This window comes from Natator depressus, chromosome 16 (assembly GCF_965152275.1).
Source record: "Natator depressus isolate rNatDep1 chromosome 16, rNatDep2.hap1, whole genome shotgun sequence".
NCBI lineage: Eukaryota > Metazoa > Chordata > Testudines > Cheloniidae > Natator > Natator depressus.
The window spans coordinates 15613088-15636306 of record NC_134249.1 but is presented as its reverse complement, the minus strand read 5'-3'; the positions used below and the strand labels follow the sequence as shown (position 1 = coordinate 15636306).

The following is a 23219-nucleotide window of genomic DNA, read 5'->3' as shown; positions in this document are numbered from 1 at the left end:
GCTAGTGACGTGACCATGGTGGACAGGAATTGATTAGGATAGTGGCTGCTGGAGTATCAAAAGCAGGTCTGCCCCAGAACATTGGTACTGCCCAGAACATGGTATGGTACAAACAGGCCCTATTTAGGATTGCAGAGCACTAACAAATCTTGATCTATGATATATGGATGCGTGTTTGTCTTTAAAGGCCAGGTGATTCCAGAAGGAGGTGGGGATAGTCCTCTGTACCTCTTTGTTAAGTACTGCAGGAGTTATTTGTAATGAATGAAAATTGGGGTTCAACACCCTGTGCTTACATACATATGAACACCATGTGTCTCTGGCTCTGTGTGTGGCCTGAGCGTAAATTGCTTTTCTCCACATTTTAAAACCATCATCTTTCAAGATGCAAGGATGGTGCTTGAAAATAATCCATGAGGATTGAGCAGTAAATTATGCTCTGTCCAAAATGTGTGAAATAGATTCTAGATGTTAAGGCCAGGAGGGACCATTATGATAATCTAGTCTGACCTCCTGCATAACAGGAGCCAGGCCTCAGAATTTCACCTGGTGATTCCTGCTTCAAGCCCATAACTTTGGTTGAACTGGAGCATAGAAAGGCATCTAATCTTGATTTAAAGACTCCAAGTGATGGACAATGTACCACTTCCCATGGGAAACTGTTCCAATGCTTGATAATACAGTGGTGGGATCTTTTGTTCATTTCATGCAAACACAAGCTAGGATCCTGAAGACACTAAGGAAGTGAAAAGAACCAAATTTCAATGATACCCTCTAGGAGAAGCTCCACTATCCCCCTTTCCAAGACCAACATTATGCTTTCCTAGAACACAAAGAGAAAGAAAACTCCCAGACAACTCACCTTCTAAATGATAAATGTTCCAAGTAATTTTTATTTAGAATACAAGAGAGAGAGGTACAAATGTATTTACACCTGTGTACATATACCATCAAATAATATATAATATCAAAGTTTTGTAAATAATGTTTTACATAAATATTTACAAAGGTAAAGTGACAATTGTTTTCTGGAAGTAAAACACAGTTTGTGAAAACTCTATACATCTTATACTTATAATTAATAATATTATAATAGGTTTTTTATATTTTATTTCACAAAACCCTTCTTATTGGGTTCATAACTGTGGCAGGACTCAAGGGGGCGCTCCGGACTGCATTCTGGGTGTGGTTTGGCCAAAGGAATTATTTCTCTTTGGTCTCCAGAGGGCAGTAGAGGTAAGAGTTTAAATAGGCCCTAGAGATATGGATCTGCTGAAGGACAAGCAGCCCTAGTTTAGAGCTGGAGGAGGAACACCCATGAAGTGTGGGAGGTGGCCTTGGCAAGGTGAGCTGAGAGTGTGGGGGACACTTCTAACCACTCCAGCTCACACACTTCCTGGAAAAATGCTTTTGGTGACACCAGACGACTTGCTTGACTCTCCATTTCTTGAGCACACGATGGGGCAAATTTTTATCAACGTCCTGTTGCTCAATTGCCACTTTGCACGTCCCGTCTGCATGGGCAGAAGCTCAGATCTGTGTGCAGTTTCAGAGGTCTTAACAGGTACACAGCTTAGACATGAAAAAGTAGGGGTGTGGTTTTTGAACTAATACACTTGAGTTCATGGAAACTTACAAAAGATCCTTCCCACTGGTGCTAGCTCTGGCATGGCAGACCAGCCGGACATGGTACGTGGTGGACCAGCTGAACTGGCATGGGGACCAGCTGGAGGTCTAGCATGGACTCCAAGCCTAAAGAACATGGTGACAAAAATGGGGCCTGGCCCCATGATTTTTGTCTGTACTTTGCTCCCACCAGCACTAACATCAGAATAGGGTTTTGTAAATATCCCCAGTGCAAACAGCTTTGGGGCCAAAATTGCCACTGGTGTAAACAGGCACAGCTGCATTGACTTCAACAGAATGGTGAATGGTGGCCTTCCAGCTGCACTAACTTCAATAGAAGGGAAAGCAATTTTTCTTCTCTTCCTCCAACTGGATTAAACACAAAAACCCTTGGAAAATGTTTCAGAAATCAGCATTTTGGCTCTCCCCTCCCCCCACATATACTGGTGTCTTCACATTAGGGTTCATGTTATTTTTCATTCTCAATGTGTTTACCCTCCCAAATGCCTTTATGCCACTCGCTGCCTGATGCCAAACACCTCTTCATCAGCAAACTGTTTAATTAAGAAATCGGCCCTGCCCCATCCTCTCTGCCCCCCACCCCTCCCTGAAGGGTTGATGCCAACAAATTCATCCACATTATCAATGCCAGTCTCCGACAGCTGGAAATGGCTCCCCGGAGCCCGACAGTGGCTCACAGCACCATTGTAGGTATGTGATGCGCCAGGGAGGCAGGGTGGGGCCCGGGCAAGGCTGGGGAGTGAGACTGCAGGGAGGCATTGGGAGGTCGGTGCCTTGCGCTCTTCTGGTGGGCCCGGAGTCCAGCGAGCTGGGAGTAGGCACTTTGGCAGACCTGGCACTTGTAGGGGCGCTCCCCGGTGTGCAGGCGCACGTGGTTGCGGAGTGTGGAGGACTGGCTGAAGCGGCGGTTGCAGAAGCGGCAGACGAAGGGCTTGTCCAGGGTGTGGATGCGCATGTGGGAGCGCAGGTTGCTGCGGGAGTTGAAGCCGCGGTGGCAGATCACGCACCGCATGCGGCCGGCCGTGCTCGCGCCGGTCTCCACCGTGTGGAAGTCCTCTGTGTAATAAAGAACAACACAAGGGGGTCAGCCGCTGCCCTCTGCTCTGCTGCCGAAACAGGATCTCAGGGCCTGAGCAATTCATGCCCTTCCTTGTGCCTGTAAGGTGACTTCATGGCACGAGGGATTCTCAAGGTTACGGCACCTTCAATAAAGACAGAGGCACATTGGTGCGTGGCGACCGGTCGGGCCAAGCGCAGTAGCAATGCCCCTGCAGCACATAATGAATCGATAATAAATAACCATCATTTCTATAAGCACTGCGCAAAGCTCAGCTGCATCTGCCATCTAAGGATCTCCAAGCACTTTGCAGGCATTGACCAATTAACCCTCCCAGCCCCCTGGGAGGTAGGTCTCTCTATTTCAGTTTTATAGACCAGGAAACTGGACACAGAGCTTCCCAGTGACTCACTCAAGGCGAGAGTGAGTTGGAGATAAGAGCCAGGTGCCCTATGCCTTAATCACTAGCCTTTCTTCATAGGGGGGCGGGGGTTGCTGTTTTCTGTCCTTGAGACCTGGGCCTGTGCGCTGCTAAGATGTCTCTCAAGGACTGGGTTAGTCAATATTTGAAGGCAATAGCTCCCCCCTAGAGACTCAGGTTTAAATCCTGGCTGGGAGTCAAAAGAAAATAAGATGGATGGGCTGCATCTAGCCCTTATGGGGATGTTTGTCCATGTCACAAAACCACTGCCCACTTCACGATTGGGCTCTGGAGGAGCCTGAGGCTAGAACACCTGGGGTCTGGATCAGCATTGGCAGAGCTGGGCAGGGACTTGGTGCTAGCAGAGCAAGGGTGCTGCAGGCCAGGCTCGGGGGCAGGGGACAAGTCTGCACAGCCTCTGTCTGCATCATGCCTGGCGCTAGCCAGCGCTTTCAAACCTGCACAGACCTCAGCACCACAGCAACAAAGAGCGATGCTACCACCTTGTCGGGGGCGTGCAGGGCTTTGAAACGATGAGCAGCTGGCCATGGAATTCACAGCACAGCAGCTCCGGAGACACGATGAATCCTTGCTCTTGTTTTTCTGTGCTGGGGGAGGAAGCCTCCCCTGCCCATGGGAGTTGTGCTCTCACTCACAGTGGGTCCATGGCTGCGCATGACCCACTCCTCCTCCCAAGGATTCGGGGTGGGGGGGCAGGATCAGTCACCTCCGTCTCTTCCTAAAGGATCTCCACGGGACCTTAGAAACTATGGCCAGGGCTGTCTAAAGAGCCCTGCACCCAGAGCCGGGGCTAGATTTCCGGAAGCGCTCATGCTGGGTGCATGCTGGGCACCGAGCTCTTTCGAAAATCTGGCTGAGTCACGCTGGGGGCTGAGCGCTACTGGCAATCGGGCCCCGGTTGTGGGGGCCGAGCACTTGGTGATCAGGCCCTGAGCTCTTCTGCAGCCCTGAGGCCAGGCACATACAGAGAAGCAGTCACCTCGGCAGAGGCAAAGAGGCAGGGCGGGTGAGTGTGAGTGAGTCAAGGACAGTGGGGCAAACCCCACATCTGCTCAGGCCCTGGGAACTATAATGCAGTGCAGGCAGGAGCGCCCTTTTTAAGGTCACACTGAGGCAGCCGCACAGAGCAGGCTGCATGGGGCTCACTATCTCTCCTTTCCTTACTACAGTATTATGTTCTACAAACTGGTCCCCCTTTGCATTCTGCAGCCTATTAGACCTGGAGATCTAAAATGCCCTGTTTCTGGCTCATTCGCTCCGGTCCCCTTCTCCGTCTGTCCCAGTGGGAAATGGCAGAACAAGCAGAGAAGGAATCCCAGAGGAGTTAAGAGTCCCCTGTTATGGGATCTTGGGAGAAGAGGGGGTTGTACGGGGTTAAGGAAGGGGCCACCAGACAGCTCAGGGAAATCAGTGACTCGGCACTTAGCCTCTGCTAGTGCAGATCACTGAGTCAGCACTTTCTCTGCCCCACTCACCATCCAGGAAGCCTCCTCCAAGTGGGAGTGATGAATGAAGGGCTCTCTCACTGCTGGATTTGGGCCACAGGCTATTCAGGCTGATTGGCCTTAGGGATCCTGCAGACAAAGCTGTGATAGCCCTGGACAAGTCAGCATGGGGAGGCAATGCTAAGACTCACTGATGTCTCCGGCAGAATTTCGGGGGAGCCCCTTGGCCTTAATCCTTATGAGCTAAGCAGCCTTCGTTCCATAGTGGGGCTCAGAGGGATCCCAAGAGGAAAAGTACAGAGCCTACCCTCTCCACTGGGACAGCTTTTGGGATCCCAGTGGTGTTGGTTCCGCCAAAGCCCCAGGCAGTTTTCTATTGGGGCAGCTAAAAGGAAAGCCTGGAGAGAACAGCAGCGTAAGGGAGACCCAATGCGCTCAGACCCTCCCCCTTACTGGTATTACAAAGGGCTCAGGCAACATCAAGTTATTACTGGTCGTTTTCTGTTGAGCGCTGGAGTAAACCAGTGCAAGTCTCCCAGTGGAGCGAAGCCGATTCACGCCAGCTGAGGAGCTGGTCCAGGCTGTGCAAACAGCTCTGGAGAAACGGGGCCCAGGATTTTACAAGGCCAGACAGGTCAGGCCCTGTGGCAGGTATCTCGAGCTGCAAGGGAGCAGTGGTTGGAACAGTTCAGAGCCGAGTGCTGGGCTCCCTCCAGAAGCACACCTGGTAGAGAAGACCCTCAAGGCTTTATTCCACCCCACTCTGCGCCCCTCTTCATCAAGGTCTGTCAGCACTGGGTCACGGTCCACCATCAGTCCCTGCTGGATGAGCCCTGAAAGAGCCTGTTTGCCTGAGAGGATCCAAGTGCTAGTGAGACCCCTCCCACCCTTCATTGTCTAGGGATAGTCAGGGCACAGCCAGCAGGGCTTGTGTGCGCAGAATGCGGGCAGGGGGATGAAAGCTGATGTGCATTTGCAACAGTTACTGTCCTATCTAGCGCTACGTACCGTGCTTGTTTTTCTTCTGCTCCTCCTCCAAGCCCGGCACGCCCGGGATCCCCAGGAAGGTGTTGTGGGAGTTCCCGTACCAGACCAGCAGCTCTTGGTCTGGTGGAATCATCTACAGGGAAAGAAAAAACAAACAGGGTGGTGGTGTGAATAGATTTTTCTGCTTGTTGCCTCCATGGTAGCTGGAGCCAGAGGCTTCCTTAGACTCCTAAGGCAAAATTCATCTCTGGTGTAACTCGGGGGTTACAGCAGAGATAATCTGGCAGCTGGAATCTGGAGTGATTCCAAGCGGGACCCTGGAACTGAGAGGTAAAAGACAGGAATTATGGCACATGATTAGAACTGCACATGGCATCCAGACACTTGCCATTTCCCTAGTTCCAATAGCCCAAACCATGCTGAGCACACTGAAAGGCCTAGAAAAGGCAGCCACACAGCCCAAAGACTGGACTGTCTGGGAGAGTGCTGCCGAGACTGGAAAATAGTCAGAGACTGATCATGACAAATAGACCTGACAGCTCCCTCTGGCTTCAGCGACAGGCCAATGGTGGCATTATCTTAGAGGCCTCGACCGAGTTCAGAGTCCCATTGCGCTAGGTGCTGTACTTACACAGAATAAGAGACAGTCTCTGCCCCAAACAGTTTACAATCTATATAGACAAGAAAGACAAAGGGTGGGAGGGAAAACTGAGGCAGAGAGAGGCAGTGTTAATCCAATCCAGTATTGCCCCTAAACATTTCGGCCCAAATTCTGTCCTGTGCTGAGATCTGCTCCTGTGCGGTAGGAAGGGGGAGATCTATCTGGGAGCCAGGTATGTGCTGTGCTGAACCTAGGGGCTGCTCCATCTTACCCCAGCTGAGATGTGGCAGAGCACGACTCTTCTCTGCCCCCAGCAAGCCTCCTACTACCACCAAAGGAGCCAATTGGTGTGTGTGTGGGGGGGACCTGCTCATGCTTTTTAAGCTCAGACAGGAAGTGCAGATACAATAGCTAAGGGCTCGGGTTGCCCAGGGTACAGTCAGAGAAGAGCCTGACAGTTAGTTAAAGGAAAGGCTTGCACACCTCCAGGTAAGGAGCAGTGGTTTGGTGGGAAGATGGGTCTAAATCAGTGGTTCTCAACCTGCGGCCCAATCAGCACAGAGCTGCGGCCCTTGTGACATCCTCAGGGCCAAACAGGCAGGATTGGATGCAGCCCACATAACAAAGACGCGGCACACAATGGTAAATGGGTTGAGAATCACTGGTCTAAATTCTACTTAGATTCTCAGTTCTTTAGGGCAGGGATAGGCTTTTTGTGCTGTGTTTGTACAGCACCTAATACGGTGGAGTCCTGGGCCAGGCCACGCCAGTAATAATCATAAATAACCCTACAGCAAGGTCTTTGATTCCCGCCGCATTTCAGTGCAGCAGGTGGAGTATTCTGCAGCAGCCATAAGGACATTTAAGAAGCGAGGTTTGAAAGCATCTCTCCTGCATTATTTATTGTGGTGTTGAAATCCATTTATTTTCCTGTGCCCTTCACTTTTTCAGTGTCTCAGGTTTGTGGGAGGACAGTGCATACCTACATTGTAGAGATCAGGGGATTGCTGGGGCTTTTGGCACCTGGGAAGTAGTTTGAAAACGTAGGGTGAGCAAACCATATTCTGCTGAAATGACCCATCAAGAAATAGTTAACCGGGCTGGCATTTAGAGTGGTGTCATTAGGTTTCAGAACAAGGCAATTCTCACTGGTCTGAGCTACAATTTCAGGCTGTCAGACACTGTTACACTAGATCACACCTACTTCGTGTTTTTATGGTTTTCTATGCAAATCATGTGTGAGAGATTTAATTTAAATAATTGTAATAATAAAAGCCCAGATTCTGGAGCACAACTTTGCAGCCATCGAGTCACCGAATACACAGGGGCCGGATTCAGCAAAGCACTTAAATATGTGCCTAACTTTAAGCATATGAGGAATCACGCTACAAACAATGGGAATTGACCTTAAGTTAGGCACTTGGTTAATGATGAATATTGGCCTATCCAAGGGTTGAATAGTATGAACTTGGAAATAAATTGTAGGTCTCACTTTCTGGCATGCATGCTATCATTTAACCATCTCATTGAAAACTAGTCCCTTTTAATAGAATAGAATAAATAGAAGAGAAGGAATGAACGCACATCCAGTGTGCACGCGCTGGATTGCACGTACGCACCAGTGTGCGTGCGTGTGGATGAGGGCGGAAGTGTGCGTGTGCACAGAAAGATGTGTGCACACAGGCACCAAGGCAATCTGAATCACCCCCCCAAATCTCCCGGCCTTCCGATTGAAGGCTGAAACTCACTGCCTCAACTTCGCACCCCCACAGCTGCAGCTAGACACAGCTGAGGAAGAAGATGAAGAAGGAAGAGAAAGTGGGAAGAAAGAAAAGAGGGAAACAAAAATTCAACAAGCAAATAAAAGCAATTAATTACAAAAATGTCCCCAATCTACCTGCCTGGGGGGGAGGAGGAAGGACTAAGATGCCTTGGGTCATTAGTGGAGTTGGTTTAACTGCGTGGACGATGTTCAGACACTAAAGCAATGAAAACAGACAGATTGCATGAAAACATAGACACTTTATAAGTCTGTGTGCTGGGAAAAAGAGACCAAAAGAAAGTGTGTCAAAGTGTGTGTACACCTGCGGAGAGAGTGCAAGACGGGCGGGAGGTGAGAGAGAAGAGAGAGTGTGTGTGTGAATGCAGATGAGAAAGATGGGGTGTGTGTGTGTGTAACAAACTGGATTTTTCAGTATATCGGTTCTTTTTCTAGTATTGCATCCTACCTCTGCTGGATTCCCAAGAAACTGATGTCTTTTTTAATGACATGTAATCATCTATGAAAGCATTGCTCTCCATGACGCTATTGCAAAGATTAGATCCACATTTACAGATCAGAAACTCGGTCTTTGGGGATTAAGGGCCCAATCCTGCTGCCTTTACGAGATTAGCCCTGGGGTCCATTCAGGAGAGTCAAATCTGTGGGCTTGGGCTCTTACTACCGTCTCCAGAGGGTCACTCTGTTCTGAAATTAACCACCCAGAGCCACAGTCCTGGGATTCATATTTATTTTAAACCCACGTTTAGCTTTTGTGAAGTTTCAAGGTGGTGAAGAGTGGCTGGAATCACTCACTGTTCTGAGACACTTTATTTGTGGTCCTGTAACTCAACAGTAGCTTTGATTTAAAGGGTACATATATTACGTTTGGTGAGTGAGTGGCCCCTTCATCTGGTATTTCAAAGCGGGGAAGCAGCCAAGATATCAAGGGTCATTCAGCGCCTACGCATGGACAGAGATGTTTGCAATAAATAACCTACATTTCCTAAATGAGCTTTGCTCTGAGGGCAGAATGGAGACACTTGCTGTAAAAGATATGGTGGAGCCACCCTCCTCTAGCGGGTTCATCAAAGGGATTCTAAGGATGTACCCAAGCAGATCAGAGTGGATGAGGTCCACTGGGTGAAAATCCACTTCTAATCCCCCCTCCCACAAATAGACACCTCAATAAATATTCACCCCAATGCAGGCTGATCCAGCATTCTTTGTGCCCAACCTCCACTCCTAATGATTTCAAACAGAATAAACAGAGTAATAGGAGCCAACTTCAGAGCGGAGTACCTGTGGCACTGTGCGTGAGCATTGTGTGACTGGGTATGGGACTCTGGGGCGAGGAAGGAATGCAGAATCGGGACCTAGACCGAGCTATTAAAATCTAATCTCAGACACTTTCAGGACACTTTGATTTCCCTCCCTCTCTCTTTCAGAACAAAATTCATAATTAACCCCATCTCCATCTGACACTGTGGAGTGATCCTGCTTTATTTAATTCACTGGGAGCAGGAGCAGACCCATGCACACCAGTAGACGTCTGGATACCAGCATGTACCACAGTGTGTTTAACTGTGACATTTATTTCCTTTGTCAATTGGAGTCACAAACTCTTACGTTATTATAACTTTGGGTTTTCTGCGATCTAGAAGAACTGAAAAATAGTGTTCTGGTGTTTGTAGAGTCATGGATTCAGACATATGAGCAGTGTGAACTGCGTATTACTGTCTGTCTGTATTAGGTATTATATACACACCTATATATGTATCTATCGTCATTCATACACACACGTATGCTAGCCATCACATACATGTCATCGATCTATATTTTTGAGAATTATGTCAGTATAATACTATGATTGTATTTCATCATATGGTATAAAAAACAAAGATAAAAAGCAGTTACACTCCCTTTACAAGGAGCAACCTTTCCTGCAGCTCATCCACAGGAATAAGGAGTTTAGGATCAGCTATAGATAAAAATCTGAGCTGTTATTTTTCCGTTAGGCAAAGAAACCCCACCTGTGAGGAACGTTACATAATAACAACACTTAGCTCTCCTGTGTCCTGGATTTACACAGGTGAGCTGGGGATGGTTTCTAGCTTAGGGCAGTGCCTTACGCTGCAGAAAACTGGTTACAAATGCCCAAGTTGCCTGCCACAGAAAAGGAACAGTTTTTGCTCATTCTGCACCAACCTATTTGACGTGACTGTTTCATTTAGCTCCAGGATAAACTGTGGGCCTGAATGATCTGTCCCTATGCTGGCAGAACTCCTAACTGAAGTCAGTGGGAGTTTGACCTGCCTACGGGGCACAGAATTGGGACCCAATGGTTTTTCTTTCAAATCTCACTTTGGGGGTGATCTGCAAGGTGCTGCGGACCTGGGTCACCATCCAACAAAGCATGTGGCTCACCTTTAAGCCCATGCAGGGCTCTAAAAACTTCAATGGGACTATGCACATGCTAAGCACACGCACTTAAGCGCTCTGCTGGTTGGGGACCAAACTGCTCAGCACCACGCAGGCAGCCCCTTGCACATTCCCTTCCGCTAGTGTGTTCAGGGCGCAATTATTCTATCCTGGATCCCTGGTGCTGGCTCTGTTGGACACACGTGGCAAAGAACAACACGGCGAGCGTGTGCTCATATTCCTCTCCTGGCTAAGAGAGTCTCCAGAGCCAAGTGAATCCAATCTTATTCCTGAGGCATTTGTTATCCTCGACTCACTGCTGGAGTCATGCCAGAGCCAATCCCGCCGTGATGGGAGGTTGGATTCAATGAGGGACATTCCCACCCCTGCCCCCACCCAGGCAGCTGAATAGTAATACTGCTGAGACCCACGTCGGGCTCTGAATCCAACATCCCTTTCATCTGAAATGCGGCCGCCACCTTGAAATCCAGCTGCTTCCTGCTCGGCAGGCAGGGCCCATTGGCTGCCCCAAGGTATCATCCCAACAGGGTTTGAGGTGGGGCCTTACCCTCTGTGTGGCATGCTCCCTATATGCCCCGCTTCCAGAGACTTTCCATGGGAGTCTCAGCACCTCCCGGGCCCTGTTTATTTGTCTCTCTCTGCAGGGAGTTTGCGGCATTGGCTTACAGGGATTTTTTTAATATCGGGTGTGTGGAACGTGTTGCCTTCAGCTCTGATATTGTTAGGTGCTCAGAGGCCTGTGGGTGCCTCTTGGAGATGATTACCTCCCATTAGAACTGGCTGGCTCTATTGCTTGGGCAGTCTGGTTGTGTGCTGCTTGTGAGGAGCGGTCCCATTGCAGTCCTGAACTCTCCTGGGGGGCCATTTTGTGATGAAAGACAAATAGCCCTTGCCTTTCCATGCAGCCGGGAGCCAGCACCCCAGCCGGCGAGATCTGCGGTCTCAGAGCCACAGCCTTGCAGCTGTGCTATTATTAAACCTGTATATTGTGGTAGTTCCGAGAAGCCGGATCGGGGCCCCTTGTACTGGCACTGATGAAAACGTGATCCCTGCCTCAAAGAGCTTGCCACTGAACTCCACTAACCAGAAACATGGGCTTGGCCAGTTCCGTAATTTGCAGCTCTGGAAGCCTGATCCTGCACATCGTTATCCAGCCAACATGCCATGGCCTGATTCTCCTCTCTCTCACACTGGTTTTACACAAAGCTCACTGGCGTCACTCCTGATTTATGTCGTTGTTACCAGGAGCAGCACCCGGTCCATGGAATTCAATGAATCTTTTGGCCGAATCAAGACTTGCAGGATCAGGGATCTGTGTAGTTAACTTGAATCCCCAACACTTTAATTTTAACAATAACGTAACCTATATGTTTTATGTTAAACCTACCTGATTCTGATTTGTCCCAGGCATAGACCTTGTAGCGGGGTCCATTAGAGGCAATGGCAGAATTCTGCTCCCATTAGAGGCAGTGGCAAAAGTCACACTGTCTTCAATGGGAGAAGGAGCAGACCCCTAAGGTTAACATCTCAGTCCTCCACACAGTTCCACAGCAGGAAGAAAGCCCAAGTCTTATTTCTTTTCTCTTTCCCCTGTTTCCTGCACACACACATACACACACCCTGTGGATCAAGACTGAACTGAAATGGGAGGAAAAAGACAAACTCCCATTTTTCCAGGCCCCCCCCGCAAACCCAGGCAATGGCGATTGCACCAAGCCGCCCGCCAAGCTCCGTTCTCATGTGTGCGCCTGTCGTTCTCCAACACCGCCCCATCGACCCCTGCTGCTCTCAAGAGGGTCTCGGTGCCAACATTTCTCCCTCCGCAAGCCACTAGTCTTTTCACTGCTGCCTGAATTAGGCCCCTGAAGGCAAAGTCCTGACGAACAAGGGAGGATGCGCAATACGGGGAATGCCAGTTCCCTGCTCCGCTTCCCCCCAAAACACACACACTTTTTTCCAGCCTCACTTACCTCAATGGCCTTGTAGAATATGCTGTTTCCTATCTGGATCACTTCCAAGTTCTGCTCCTGCTCGTTCCTGGCACACTTGATGTATGTCATCCAGCTACGGTGGTCTTCTTGGCTGGCATCGATGAAGTAGCGGACAGTGCCATCTTCGTTGAAGACCTAGGGTGAGGAGCAAGGGAGTGATATATTAGTAGCCTTGTGGCTGAATGCGCGGCCCAAGTCCTTTCCACCTGACACACCCAGGGATGGCTCAGGGTCTTGTGGGTGCTGTGAGAAGTCAGTGGCCTTTAAACACCCCCTATGCACACACAGAGCCTCAGTAGGTCAGGGATGCTCATCCCTGGGGCTATGTGGCAAGTTTGTAGCAGCTGGGGTGGGTGTTATTTGTCATGATGGGAGGCAGGGGTCAGAAGGGTTTAATCAGTTAAAGGGAGGGGGCAACACATAGGATGGGATGTTCGGTGTGTGTAGCTCATCTTTCCCAGTGGAGATGACATGGGAGGGCCATAGAAAGGGGAAGCCTTGGGCATGTACAGGCTGCAACAAAGGCAGCAAACCTGCATGAGCAGCACCTCAAAGCCAGCAGCTTTCCTGGCAATTAAAACACACAGATTGAAAGGGCTCCATCCTTGGTTACACTGGAGATGGGCAAACTCCCTAGTGAGCCACACTGGTTATCTGGGAACAGGGACAAGATCCTCACCCCCCGCAGCAAGTACTGCTGTCTGGTGGGGCCTTGGCCTTCCCTTTCTCTGCATGGCACAAAAAGAGGCCAGCAAAGGAGGTTTGGTGCTGGGCCAGGAGGAGATTTTGGAGCCTAACCCAGCTCCCAAGGAAGCGGATGGAAAAACTCCATCAGCTTCACTGAGTCGGATCAGGCCCCGGCCCTTCCAGATGAGGGGCTATTGAATGAAAAGGCCTTGCCCTTACCGTAATTCTCCTAGCTACAGCCCAACTCCCTGCTGTTTTCCATCAGCTGACTTGTACCTACAGAAATGTGGCCCAGGCCAGCCCAGCCTTAGCACCGAGGTCCTTGCTGTTCTCACAGGGGTCAGTTCAGCTGTTTCTGTAGCGCTTTGCCCCTGCGTTTTGTTAAATTAGGCTTGATCTAAACCCCAGGGTCACGCAAGGTCTGCCCCGAAAGGCTGAAAACCTCGCGTCCATTCCGGGCAGTCCCCAGTTCCCTCCAGCTGGCCCAGAGCACGCACAGCAACCCGCTTTCCCCGGGCAAGGCAATCATTCCGCTGCGGGTGAAACGCAATCGGGAATCCGGTGCGTTTTACTCCAGGTCTAATGGCACCGTGTGAGGCAGGTTCTGGTCTCTCTACCTGGCTTTGTGAACGAGAAGTTGCATAAGGCAAAGGAAACCTTTCTCCACTCTGGGCCGGGGACTAACTCCAGGGGGTGGGGAATTTATTTATTCTATAATAGATTCTTTTCTCCTATGGAAATCCTGCGAAATTAACACACACACACCCCTTTGGGATAAATCAGGTACGTTCACCGGCATGTCTAGCTCCTTTAACGGGACGATCCCAAAGCCCTTTAATTAGCCCCCCCACCCCCACCATATCATCGTGGTCCCCCATTATACCGTGGGGAAACTGAGGCACGGGGGGGAATGACTTGCAACGAGCAAGCGACGGGACCGAGGAGTCCTCATTCCCAGCCCCGTGTCCTGGACCGCAAAGCCGGTTGTTAATTGCTCTGTGAAGCGAGGCCTGCGTGTTCCCGCAAGTTGGGCGCATAGGCACAAGTTGCGCGGGCAGGACGGGGCTGGTTGGGTAACGGGGCTCTCCCGCGTGTGGAGGGGCTGTGCTCAGTGCGCAGGAAGAGTTAGGTAGCCCATCCCTGAACTCGTGCGCCCCCCTCCCCTCTTTACCTCCCACATGAGATTGTTGTTCTTGCACAGATCCACGTGCTCCGGCGAGATGACTCTGCCGGTGAAAGGCCCCATCTCGGTGCCAGCTTTGATCCAGGTCTTGGAGAAGATGCCCAGCCCTTCCCCGGGGATGGAGCTCTGGGCGATGATCACTTCTGAGGGCAGGACCAGGCTGGATAACTTCTGCACCTCTGCGGGGAGGGAAGAGAGAAGAGGGGGTTGGGGGGGGGGGGGAGAATCAGGGCTCGCCTTTGCCCACCCCCCGTCTAACTAACCCAGATTCTACCTTTTGTCCGTCTCCCCCAGTCTCTAACCCAACCCTCCCCCCACCCCAGGTAAGCGGCGCCCGGACACCAGGGTTCCCTGCCAGGGACCGAATCCTAGCGCCGCGTTCCGCGGGCAGGGGAGTTCCCTTCCCGGGGAGACAAGGCACCAGACTTCAGCGAGGGACTCCGAAGCAGGGATGCGAGGTGGTCTCCCCTCCCCGGTCAATTTCTGGGCGGCGCTGGGAGACTGGAAGGCATGCTGCCCTGGGGGGGGGGGCGGGTTGTGGGGCAGAGGAATCCCCCCCCCCAGCCTCTCCTGCCCCTGGGCACCTACAAAGTACGGCTTGGCAAATTCTAACCGAACTTCGCAGCCTTGCCCGGGCCCCCCAGCAAACCCGCGCCGAGAAATGCCCCGCTCGCATCCTACAAGGTCTTACAAGCTTCCCCTCCAAGGCATTGAGAAGGCACCTGGGGGGAAAAAAACCCGACGTTGAGAGCGCGCAGGGCGGAGAAAGGGGGTTAAATGGTGTCTATTTCAGCCCATCGAGCAATTTGTCACGCCGCTAAAGTGATCCGCATTCATTAAACTCAACTAGAAAGCAATTGCTAATTCTAAATTCATTAGCCCTTTAAGAATGCTGTAGCGATCCATCGCGCCTGAATGGCGCGGGGACTTGCTTAAAGGGGCCCAGGAATTCCTCTGACAAAATGGGGAGATTAGCTGGTTGAAATAATGTGAATGAAAATGGAATTAGGCTCCATGGTAAATTAAGAGAGGAACAGAAATCCTCGAGGGGGGAAAGGGAGCCGGGGCGCCCCATAGATGCCAAAGCGAGAGAAAACAGATTGTCCCCGAGCTGATGAATGAGGAATAAGAACTTGAGACATCTTAAAGAAAAGAAACGTCCCCCCCCTTCCCCGCCCCGGCTCCCTTTTTAAGGTCTTGGTTTAAGTGGGAACTTTCTCAGGTCAAGCCCAAGTTAACTAAATGAATTAAACCCCTCTTCTCTCTCAGTCAACTGCTATTACACGCCTAATAAGGCCTTAAATGCCAGGGGCTTAAGGCTTCAATGGGCTGAGGATAAACGCTGAGCAAAGCGGGGAAACGATGGGAGGCCGGAGTGGGAAAGTCAACGCGGGAAAAGGGAGCTTGGGAAAGAGACTTGAACATGCAAAGACCCTCGGAGGTGGGGACCCCCGGGGCGCCCGGATCCGCAGAGCAATGGCTGCTGGCCTTTTCCTCTGGAAACCAGGAGCGCTGGATTCTCCCTGGCGCCCCATGGGTGGGATGATTTTCAGCCGAAGGGAGAGAGGCCGAAAAGCTGCCGGGAATGGGGCCGGTGGAAAGCCAGCGGGCGGAGCGCCCCGCGGACCTTGGTGCGCTCTGGAGGGTGGCTCTCCCCAGCCTGGTCCCGGCGCCGGCGCCTTCTTCTTGCCCTCCAGAGCCGGCTGGCGGGGGCAGTTTTTAGGGACTGGCCCGATCCTCACCCCCCGCCGCTTCCCTTGCGAAGCGGAGCGGAGACGAGGCTACTCACCCCCCGAGAAGGACTGGGCCAGCACCTCCGCCGTGAAGGCCGTTTTGGGGTTACTGTGGCTGTTCTTCTCCTCGAAGAGCTGCTCCCCCAGCACGTTCCTCCACCGGCCGTAGAGAAAGCTGTGGAGGATGTCCGACGTGATCACCTCCGCCAAGGACAGCCCCTGCGGCTTCAGCCCCGTCTTGAGAACCAGCGCCTCCGCGGGGAGCACGGAGCCCATCATAGAAACCCAGCGGCGGGGGGACAGGGCGGGATCGCCGGGCAGCTGGGCGCAGAGGGCAGGCGGGGAAGTCGGGCGCAGAGCGCTGCTCAGCCCGGGGCGATGGGCTCCTCGCTCTTGACAGATTCCTCTTGGCAAACTCTCTCAGCCGGCTATATATGAGCGGCGGTGACCCTCCTAATTGGTTATTAATGACCCCCCGACGCTGGAAGATAGACTTGTTCTACCAGACTGAGGCAAACCTTCAGAGACCCCCCCCTTCCCCCTGGGTGGGTGGGGGGGGGGAGACAGACACGGAGAGAGGCAGCCTCGCATATCCCAGCAATAGCCCATCAGTGGAGAGAGAGAGAGAGAGAAAGCTTCTCTGATGGACACCTGCTCTAGAAACATCCTTAGACCTTCCCAGCCAGCGGGGGGGAGGGAAGGGGAAAAGGAAACTAAATACTAAATATAATAATAAAATAATAATAATAATAATTAATAACCCCCTTATTGCGGGCTGGCAGGGGGACAGCGGGCGGTGTTTTCACACAATGCGAACGGTGGGCGCTGCAAAAATAGAGACATTCGGGGGGCCGAAGGCTGCATTGGCTTTCAAGTGAAGCCACCTGGATTCGCCTTAGGAAAGACGGGAGATTTTCGCTCTGGCGAGGAAGAGCCAGGGGGGAGGGCGGGCAAAATGAGTTTCACTCCCCAGCTCCTGCTCGGGTTTGCACCGACACCCCATAGCGCACGTTTACACGAGAGCTTTGAACCCTGCCGACAAAGAGAGAGAAACGCCCGGCTGCTGTTTGCCTTGGACAGCACCCGCGGCCCTGCAGGCAGGACAGAGCCGAGCTGCTGAAAGTTATTCAGGGTGAAACCGACCGGAGGGTTTTTAATTGTAAGTTGGAAAAATCAAAGCTCCTCCCGTCTCTCAGGCGCCTCCAGCTGCTGGCCAGGTACAACCAGGGTCCCTTCGATCACTCGGGGCAGAGCGGAGAAGTAAGCGGGCGAAACGGATCTGCTGGACTAGGGGCCGGTTTGGCTCTGCCGAACCCGAGGGGCTGGTCCCCCAAGAACGGCCGGGCTTCGAACGCCGTTAAAACGACCTGAGCTCGCCCACACGGCTGGGCGGATCTGGGTCCCCAGCACCGACCCCCGGCTCCTTCTCCTGGCGCGTCCAAACAGACTTCGCCCTCGATTCGCAACCTCGGGGACAATTTCGCCCCAAGAAAGCCGAAACTGGCATTTTAAAACTACAGGGGGGGCGAACACAGCGTTCCTCAGATCTCGTGGGCTCGAATGTTTAGATCCAGGCTCATGGTTTAAACATTACCTTGCAAAGACGATTTTAAGGTGGTGGGTTAGAACATAACAGGGGATAAGGGAAAAATTCCCCCTTCCGCTTCTCCTCTGTTCGGGGGAAAGGCTGTACGGCCCGTGCAAACCTTTTGTTGGTAAACGCTGCATTTCTGTTTTGCAAGAACTAAATCGAAGGCGCGGACATTTAGTTCGGATTCTGCGGTTTAAAAACACCGACGCATTCGAGAAACGAGCCTCTTCGCCTTGGGAAACAACTAAATCCCCCCCAAAGCTTCTATTACTAGAACTATTAAAAAAAAACAAAAACAACCCACCTCCCGCGATGTGTTTGCAGGCAGCCCCACCAACGCCTTTTGAAGCTACAAGAAAATTCTTTAAATCCTATTAAGAACCGCAGAAGCAGCTTTGCGCTGAGGCTGGGTTTTACAATTTAATTCGGAGCGCAAGAAGGCAAAAATGGTGTAAAACCTAAACGGCCGTTTATACGGATCCTGATTGCAGGGCGATTAAATCTAAATTTTCCCCCAGCTGTTGCCAATACTCTGGGAAAAGGGGGCAGGGGTCCGCTCACCTATGGCTTTCCTCGGGTCAGTCCTTAGATATTAAACTTTCTAGGCTTCGATTTCCACGTTGGAGGGGAAAGCCAAGGAAAACCAAAAGAGGCTTTTCTTTCAGCGGGGATTTCAACAGTTTGGGATAAAGGCAACGAGAAACGGCCGGCAGAGATTCGGAGCGCTCGGGGCTCATCAATCTCCGGTGGCCCTTTCTAAGGAAAGTTTGCAAACAATTGTCAACCAAAGAGAGACACTGGCGGGGAATCAGAGAGCGCGGAGCCAAGGAGAGCCCGCGCAGCTCGGTTGGAAATCGCTCCATTCCTCTGCCCGTTCGTTCTGCGCTACGGTGTTTAATTTAATCTAATCTACTCCTGGCTAATCTCAAAAGTCATTTGGCTGGGGGTGGGGGGTGGACAGCTCGCCCTGGCTTTGGGACTTTACAGAGCCCCCGTTAGGGAACGTGTAGGGAGAAGCTGGGACGGAAACGTGCTGAACCATGTCGTTAATAAAAAGACAACGAGGTAAAACCGAAGCAGCAATTCCCCCCTGGGTTTCTCCTGCTCGAAGTGAGGGTAACAAGCCTGCAGTCACCAGGCACCCTCGCTGGGCTCCGTGGATGACAGATTGCGGAGAGATCAGATCGTTTTTAAAGACAGAACCGCGGGGCCACCGAGGTGATCCTTTGCCAGAATACATCAGATGTGAAACTGACGCGCCCTGGTGCGTGCCTGTCTGGCTCCTGCAGTCCTCACTCAGGCACAAGTCCCATTTGAAGGCAAAGGCAGCTGGGTGGGCATCTCTTCTTCTGCCGTCCGGATTGTACATTCTGTGGGGCAGGGAACTCTCCTCATAGGTGGCCATAAAGCATCTAGCCCAGTTAGCAAGGGTGTGGGGGGGGGGGAGGGGTGTATAAAATAAGAACCAGGCCCATGATGTTGGACCCGATGTTAACTAAGGTGGAAAGGAGAAAGGACCTGAGACTTAGCCACGCCCATTGCAATCTATGGAAAGGCTGCCAGTTTGCAGCAGTGGGCGCTGGATTGGGCCCACAAAGGTTAGTTAAAGGTCTACCAGGTAGGCACAGCCTGGGAGCCCGGAGGTTGCACATGTTGCATCCAATGCAGCAAACCCACACGAGCTTCAGATTCACTTTGAAATAAACCCTGGGAAAATCCCTTGCAATGAAACAGCCCAGGGGGCTGCCAACAATGAAGCTAGGACAAGAGAAAAGGCCTCTGGCTTTTTCCTGACACACCTGACTGTCTCAGTTTGGCCCAGCTTCTCCTGTTGCATTTCTCAGGAAAAGGGGGTGAAATCGGAGTAGACTTCCCATACCCTGAGAACCACCAGCCCCCAAGCACCCTCTCCCCCACCCGTCACATTACAGCCCTGCAGGGGGCACCTGCCTTTTGGCCAGTGCACCAGGATTGGGAAAAGGGGATTAGGAACAGGAATTTCTTTGGACCTGCTGGACCTCAGTCCTCCAGTCTAGGAAACTGAGGTGCTGGCTCTGTATCCAATCGTCGCTCGGGCCAGGAGATGGGGCAGAAGCAGATTGTCTGGATCTGGGTAGGGCGGAAACCCCTGGGACCAGCCCAAACTTCTGGATTCTTGTAGGGCAAGGAGCCCTTCAGCTGTTGGATCCAAATAACAATGATGTGCACCCACGTTGCATTGGTGTCAATGAGGACACAATGGGTGGGCAATGGAGAATCAGGCCCCAAGGAGCTCAGAGCCCAGCTGTGCAGGGAAGCGTTCCCATAGACTGTAGTAAGGACTATTCAGGTTAGTGCTCACAGGTTTGGGCCCTCAGAACAACAGGGCTTGAACAAGAAGAGGAGCCCTGGGAGGACAGGACACCGACAATAGGTTCAGACAGTATCTGAAGAGAGAAAAAAGGCCCATACCACCCAAAGGTCTGGGCTCAGCAGTCAGAATGCTGGGTTTGGGGGCACCACCACAAACCGTGGGCTAGTTCTTCCCCCCAGGTCCTATAGTCTGTATTTGCTATGCTGTGCTTAGTACATTTGCAGAACATCAGTGAGAGGTGGCCACATACAGAGAGAGGAGCGAATCACCAGGGTCAGGATCTGTCATGCAGATCGGAGAAAAGAATTTTGCCCTAATCTTGGTGGCTTAAAGCTGTTGCAACCCAAGAGATACCTTAACTGCCACACACTGGAACCCTCATGAATGCGAAGAAATCTATCCCTCATCACCCCATGGTCAGGCAGCCCCCCCACTTCATTTCAGGACCCTGTTCACAACCGTCCCTATCAAAGGCCCGCTGGAGTTAATGGAAAGATCCCCACTGATTTCAGTGGTTTTTGGATCCGGCCCCCAAACCCGCACATGGACTTTTCAAGATTTCTCTCTGTCCTTCTCCCATCCCCACGCCTGCTACACCAACGTCCTCTCTGCCTTTGTCGGTGCAAGAGCCTTCTCCTCTGCAACGCACTCTGATTGGAACAGCTTCTCTCTCCTGTCTCCATCTCATGGTCTCTGTTTCATTTCCAAACTCAGATGCAAACCATTTCCCCCCTTTCCCAAGCCTTTGAGTCTCTCTGGCTGTTATCTGTGATGTAATCCTGCAATTGTATTATTTACATCAACCCTGTAAGGAATTCTGGTGACAGTGTTTTGTAAGAAGGCTGTGACAACGAAAGGAAATTGCCCAGTCATGCTAATAAATTCAGGAAGATTTCCACAGGGCATACGGAAGCACAGATCTTTAGATACCTTACTTACATGATTTCATTGCAAGTAGATTATACTTTCCTAAAAACAAAGCTGAAACAAAAACTTAGCTGTACAAAAAAATTCTTTCCAGCAGAGCATCAGAATTTCTGGGCTGTGGCTACCGGCACACTTAGCCTATTTGAGCCGAGCTGCATGGAACAGAGATATCAGGTGTAGGGCTTTAAAAAAGGCCTTTATTGCTTTCACACCAGTGCAAAGAGAAGTGGGTCCCTTTTACAGATTCTTTTCTGGAGCTGTACATTGCCCAAATTATTCGATGACAAAATATGCCTCTTAAAAACATAGGATACACAGCCCTTCAGGTTCTTGTTAAAATCCAACCCTGCTCCGTTGACTCAGCCTGCGAGATATCTGGACAGAGCATGCCCCTCTGGGGGGGCGAGGGGGGGGACACAGCACTAATAACTCCAACTCAGAGCAATCTCTCTCTCTCTCTCTCTCTCTCTCTCTCTCTCTCACACACTCTCTCTCACACACACACACACACACACACACACACACACACACACACACACACACACACACACACACACACACACACACACACACACACACACACACACACGTTTGCAGCGTACAAGTGGCCAGGTCCACCTTTAAATACACGCTCCCTCATTGCACAGAAGGGGTGGGGTGGGGGAAATCTACCTTTTGTGAGTGATTAAAATTAGCCCCAGCTGTTTTCCAAACAGCCTTCCCTGGTCGAGGGTTTGTGGTAGGTTTTGTTTTCCCTCCCCTAAATATTGTGCCTCTCCCCTTCCTTTTAACAGTTAAGAGGAAACAAGTTTAATATTCATGGCTGTTAATAGAGGAGGCCCATTATTATTGGCCCATTGTTCTGGGCAATACACAATGCTGCTTGTATTTTCATGTGTATATTCCCAAAGTTCCTTCTGAGCGTTGAGTGAGGACTTTAATATTCATGGGTGTTAATAGAGAGGCCCCCAGTATATTGGGACATTGTTGGGAGGTGTACATATTGGTCTGACTCTGAATAGCCAGAGTTCCCTTTTCTTTTGCTCTGTTTTGCAGGGTTGATGGGCCAGGAGCAAATGGGCACTTTTCCCCCTCTCCCCCTTACAGAGAGAACATCTTTATTCCAGCCCCAGACTTTCTGGTTTCCCATTCAGAACCCTCCGAAATAATGCCAGGCAGAAGAAAAGTGGAGCAAATCAATCTTTCATGGTCTTTTTGAGACCAATTTGACATCCATGGACTCTTCTTTTCTTTCACAGCCTACAAGGGGATGGTCAGGAGCTGGACAAGGTTGGGGTCTGATGAGGGGAGACATGGAATCAAATGCAGCAAAGAAAGAAAAGAAAAGCAGGACAAGAAAAGATTGCCGGGAGAGGGTGATGGGGGGAAAATGAGGGTGAATGACAGTGCAAGAAAGGCGATTAGTACCCAACAGCTGCTTTTTGGGGGCTGGGAGGGAGCTGTCGCCCCCTCTTTCAGCCCTTTGCATGAATAGGGTCCGAACAGAGCGGAGATTGATTTATAGTTATTGCAGTTGAACATTTATTGCTCTTAAAGAGTAGAGGGGAGAAAAGAGAGAAAAGGGGCATGAAAAGCTCCTTTCTGTAGTAAAGAGGTATCAAATGAAGACTGCCGAGATAATATACAGTGGCCAATGGGAATTTGATTTGCTTTAAAATTTAACTCTTTTGGGGCTGCAGCTGATGGACACAGTTTGAAACAGAACACTGGGAAGCCCTTTGATTTTTGTATGGAGACAAAGCCCTGGCTTTGCCCCGTTTGTCCTCAATAGCTCTCGAATATCTCGTTAGTGGGGCATTCCCTACAATTACCAATTTATGAATGAGGGAGAGGGAAGCTGTTTCTCCCCCCCTTCTTTTGTGTGTGTGTGTGTGTGTAGGGGGAAAAAAACCACCACCAATAATCCAAATGATATTGGATTAACTTTTTCATTCACGCCTCCCTTCCCATAAACGGGTTAAAGGGACAATTCGTTTCACAGGGGCACTCTCGAACATTTCCAGGCTCTCTGAAAAAAACATTTTTTTTTTTTGAAACCCGAGTGCCATCTCGGAGTTAATGTCTCACCCCTGATATTTGGAGGAGAAAAGAGAAGGCACTTTTCAATAGTCTTTACCCTTGGAAGGCATTTTAAGAAGGTGCAGATTAAAATTCTACATAAAGCTTTCTGGAGGGACGTGCTAGAATGAGGAAGTAATTCGAGAAGGGGGGGGAACCCCTTTAGGGGTTGAATTTGTTTTATTACCGAGCTGATTTCTAATTTCTTTGACTAACCCCGGCAAATCGATCTCCGCGCCGTCTCTCTGCGCCCTCGGACAGAATGGAGCCCATTGTTAAATAGAGGGAAATACAT

The 23219-nt window shown here is 50.9% G+C and overlaps 1 protein-coding gene across 1 annotated transcript; it reads right to left on the bottom strand.

Moving 5' to 3' along the window:
- Positions 1 to 1079: 1079 nt before the first annotated feature.
- PRDM12 (PR/SET domain 12) lies at positions 1080 to 16377 on the bottom strand. Its single transcript, XM_074973479.1, has 5 exons — positions 16031 to 16377; positions 14230 to 14420; positions 12351 to 12506; positions 5600 to 5711; positions 1080 to 2703 (listed from the first exon to the last, which is right to left on the bottom strand). Exons 1-5 carry the CDS (start codon positions 16251 to 16253, stop codon positions 2321 to 2323), a joined length of 1065 nt encoding a protein of 354 aa, XP_074829580.1. The 5' UTR covers positions 16254 to 16377; the 3' UTR covers positions 1080 to 2320.
- Between the last annotated feature and the right edge of the window lie 6842 nt (positions 16378 to 23219).

Bases quoted from the DNA above. Each gene is read 5' to 3' on its own strand.
- PRDM12 (XM_074973479.1), bottom strand. From the start codon at position 16,253: ATGATGGGCTCCGTGCTCCCCGCGGAGGCGCTGGTTCTCAAGACGGGG. The intron at 12,507-14,229 runs GTAAAGAGGGGA...TCCTCACCCTAG, and splicing joins ACAACAATCTCATGTGGGAG to GTCTTCAACGAAGATGGCAC. The intron at 2,704-5,599 runs GTACGTAGCGCT...TTTATTACACAG, and splicing joins GCAGAAGAAAAACAAGCACG to AGGACTTCCACACGGTGGAG.